This window comes from Lentinus tigrinus, assembly GCF_003813185.1.
Source record: "Lentinus tigrinus ALCF2SS1-7 unplaced genomic scaffold L226scaffold_86, whole genome shotgun sequence".
NCBI lineage: Eukaryota > Fungi > Basidiomycota > Agaricomycetes > Polyporales > Polyporaceae > Lentinus > Lentinus tigrinus.
The window spans coordinates 17,630-20,717 of record NW_027137995.1 but is presented as its reverse complement, the minus strand read 5'-3'; the positions used below and the strand labels follow the sequence as shown (position 1 = coordinate 20,717).

Here is a 3,088-nt window from a genome sequence, read left to right as displayed (position 1 = left end):
AGTTTAGCTTTCCACTGGGCAGGGGTGCACTCCGCTTCTACAGTCACTTTCTGCCTATTATGCTGAGGTTTTGTTGGTGGCTCAGGTGGAGATAACATTGGATCTAACCACCCAGATGCCTTCATAACATTCTCTGCTGACTGCATCCGGGATTGTCGTAATATTTCCCCTTGACTCATAGAATTCCAATCGGTAGCATTGATGAGTTCATTCTCCCTATCACCTGGAGCGACCTCACCATCAAATATATATCCCTCCATCTCAATCTCATCCAGCTCTTGGTCACCCATATAGAGGGGGGTATCTTTTCCTTTGCCTGCTTGCTTTCTCATGGCGGAATAATCGTCTCGCGCATCGTTGCACTCATACTTGATATGAAAGAACTTCATTATTTGTTTTTGTCTTTCGGTGAAGCCGTAAGTGTCAAAGACTTCATTCCACATAGTGTCCTCATTAGGTCGTAAGTCTTTGCCTGACCTCCATGGCTTGAACAAGGTTAACATGGTCATACAGTATTCTTCATGGCTACCAGCATCTTTTCGGGGTAATGGTCCTCCAATAAAGTTAGGCACAAATCCTTCTATTTCGTCCATTAGTCGCACTTCATGTGTGTATGCCTGTGGGTGATTGGCCATAAATGTATGGTATCTAGGATTTCTTTGGATCATTTCCGATGTTTTACAAGAAATTGTCTCATAGCCAGTATGAAGATGAGGCACAGTTTCATCTACAGTATAATCATTTTCAAAGTCACTGTTGTCTTCAGGACTTGCCACAAGGAGCTGAGGGTTGGCCTGTTTACGCCGGGATTGGGACATGGACTTCTTATGATTTAATCTGATCCAGTCATAGACGCAAATATCTTCATATTCAGCCGGTCGCCACATATAATCCAATACTGGAGACAGGGGAACTATTCTCTTCTGGCCACTTTTTGATTTTTCATCTAGGGCTACTACGACGGTTGACCTACCTTCCTCTGAAATGTTCTTGGAATCATTCCATGCCCGCATTACTTCCAGAACAAACCCTCGCCAGTAACATGGTCTGAATTTGTGCCCAGTGTAGTGATCTGGATGTTTCAATAAATACATTGCGGCCATAGGCCCTCCAATCTCAGAAGCTGCGGTCAATGAATTAACCATCTTTGTCATCATGCTTCTCGCTTTGTCTGTTCGTGACTTATCGCTACATAGCAGCTCAGTGTTTCTCTCAAACACTTTCTGTACTGACTGAAACATTACGTGAGTTTTGAGTGGGGTTTTAGTGATATAGTCAGCAACATAGGCAATAACAGACTTGATAGCGGTCCCCGACATAAGACTAGTTACATCATGATTGCAACGCAATAGATATGACACTGCAGGTAGAGTCTCAGTGGAAGGTGTCCGAAAGGGATCTTTGACTTTCTGTTCTTGGACTTGGGCGGCGACTGACTCCATATCCCCATCAAGAAACTTGCCTTTGTGGACACTTTCCAGATATTCCACCATTTTCCTCTGAAAGTCTGATTCTGGATCCATGATACAATCACGAACCTCCTGGGGGGTTAATGCACTTTCAATCCATACAAGCATATGTAAGTACAACGTCAGTCGTCCTTGCTGCTCCACTGTACTGTAGTATCCAGCGGTATTACCATATATTCCTGGATGATCCAAACCAACTCCGAGCACATGTTTGATGAAAAGATCCACCGTGACCTTAAAAAATCTAGCTCCTGCTACAGGATTGCTGGCTATGAGGCGCAGTCTTTCATCTTGGTCTCGGAACTGAGGCACAAACGTCTGATTAGTGTCAGCCATATACAGTGCTAGTGGATGCTTGACGTCCGCAGGTGCAAAGGTAATGAACCATGAAGGCGCTCCCAGATATGAGACCAATGACCATATTTCATTACACATATATTTTTTACTGGTTATAGATCCCTGAACCTTGTGGTTCACGTGGTCCAAGTCATTGAGAACTTTGAAACAGGCCTTTTCGGCTTCTGTTTCTGGTTTGACTGGACCTTCTTTGAGCTGTTCAATAAGATTAGTGAGGATACTGGAATTATTGCTCAGGATGCGGGTCGCTATCTCATTAAATTTAGTCTGATCTGCCAACAGGTATCCTGAGGTAGCGGATTTCTTGATCTGTTCATGATTGAGGGCAACTAGAGGAAAAAGCGGCTCAAGTTAAAAGTGTTTGTCATGATACATCAAAAGCTGCTGTTTGTGTCTCTCTTCACTCACCGGTCGTTGAATTCATGAGTTTTGCAGGCCCCCATACCCATAAGGAAATAGCCATGGAAACATTTGAGGGTACAGTTGCGGATTGTCATATATGCTCTCTGGTTGTGGAGCTTGGCCTATTCCCAGAGCTTTACCTTGAGATTTAAAGTGTTCAACAGCTCTAGCAGTGATTTCATGTGGTCTGACCTTGCCCAAGTGATCCAGATAGGTACCGGTTAGACCGTGAACTACAAACGGACACTGTCCACCTTTCACACCATCATCTTCTTCCGTATCATTGACGGCTGTAGACTCTGAGTCCTTGTTGGTATCCATACTCATTGTATAATTCACCACTACCGGAGGTTCATCTTCGGGGTACTCATCAAGGTTTTTATATGAGATATTCAGGTCTGCATAATCGGAGTGGTTCAACTTCAGCCACTCTAATGTGATTTTGACCCTGTTGCGGCGAACTAGCATTGCAGTGGGAACATTAGGCCCAATATATATAAATGCCAATACCTCATCCAGGTCTTCACATGGTGGCGGTAGAGCATCGTATATCTTAGGCATGGGCAATGAATGGCTTACTACATTGGCTTTCATTTTAGACATGCCTGAAACATGCACTTTCACAGTACAGATATTATGTTTTATACGAGAAATTAGCATCTTTTCCGTCCAGCTAAGGCCCTGTAGTTCCTTTGGAACTTCACCAATCCATAGTCCATTAGCTAGACTGTCAGTGGGGACTTTGCCCTCACTTAACTCTTGGGAACACGATTTACAAATACCATCATACCCAGACAGTAAAACCGGACCAGAAAGAGGTTCAATTGAATCTGAAGGAGCTCGCCGTTCTCTCCTGGTCA

The 3,088-nt window shown here is 43.9% G+C and overlaps 4 protein-coding genes across 4 annotated transcripts; all 4 read right to left on the bottom strand.

Moving 5' to 3' along the window:
- Positions 1–95: 95 nt before the first annotated feature.
- On the bottom strand, positions 96–1,154 carry L226DRAFT_474272 (uncharacterized protein; the record flags this gene model as incomplete). Its single annotated transcript, XM_067676569.1, has 1 exon — positions 96–1,154. A coding segment is annotated over one exon (1,059 nt), but the record flags the coding sequence as incomplete, so codon positions are not given.
- A 54-nt stretch (positions 1,155–1,208) lies between these two features.
- Positions 1,209–1,577, bottom strand: L226DRAFT_430355 (uncharacterized protein; the record flags this gene model as incomplete). The annotated part of the gene is made up of 1 exon (XM_067674693.1): positions 1,209–1,577. A coding segment is annotated over one exon (369 nt), but the record flags the coding sequence as incomplete, so codon positions are not given.
- Positions 1,578–1,604: 27 nt separating this feature from the next.
- Positions 1,605–2,177, bottom strand: L226DRAFT_428274 (uncharacterized protein; the record flags this gene model as incomplete). The annotated part of the gene is made up of 1 exon (XM_067674676.1): positions 1,605–2,177. A coding segment is annotated over one exon (573 nt), but the record flags the coding sequence as incomplete, so codon positions are not given.
- Positions 2,178–2,246: 69 nt separating this feature from the next.
- Positions 2,247–2,831, bottom strand: L226DRAFT_548735 (uncharacterized protein; the record flags this gene model as incomplete). The annotated part of the gene is made up of 1 exon (XM_067682627.1): positions 2,247–2,831. The coding sequence occupies one exon, from the start codon at positions 2,829–2,831 to the stop codon at positions 2,247–2,249; it is 585 nt and encodes a 194-aa protein (XP_067528454.1).
- Between the last annotated feature and the right edge of the window lie 257 nt (positions 2,832–3,088).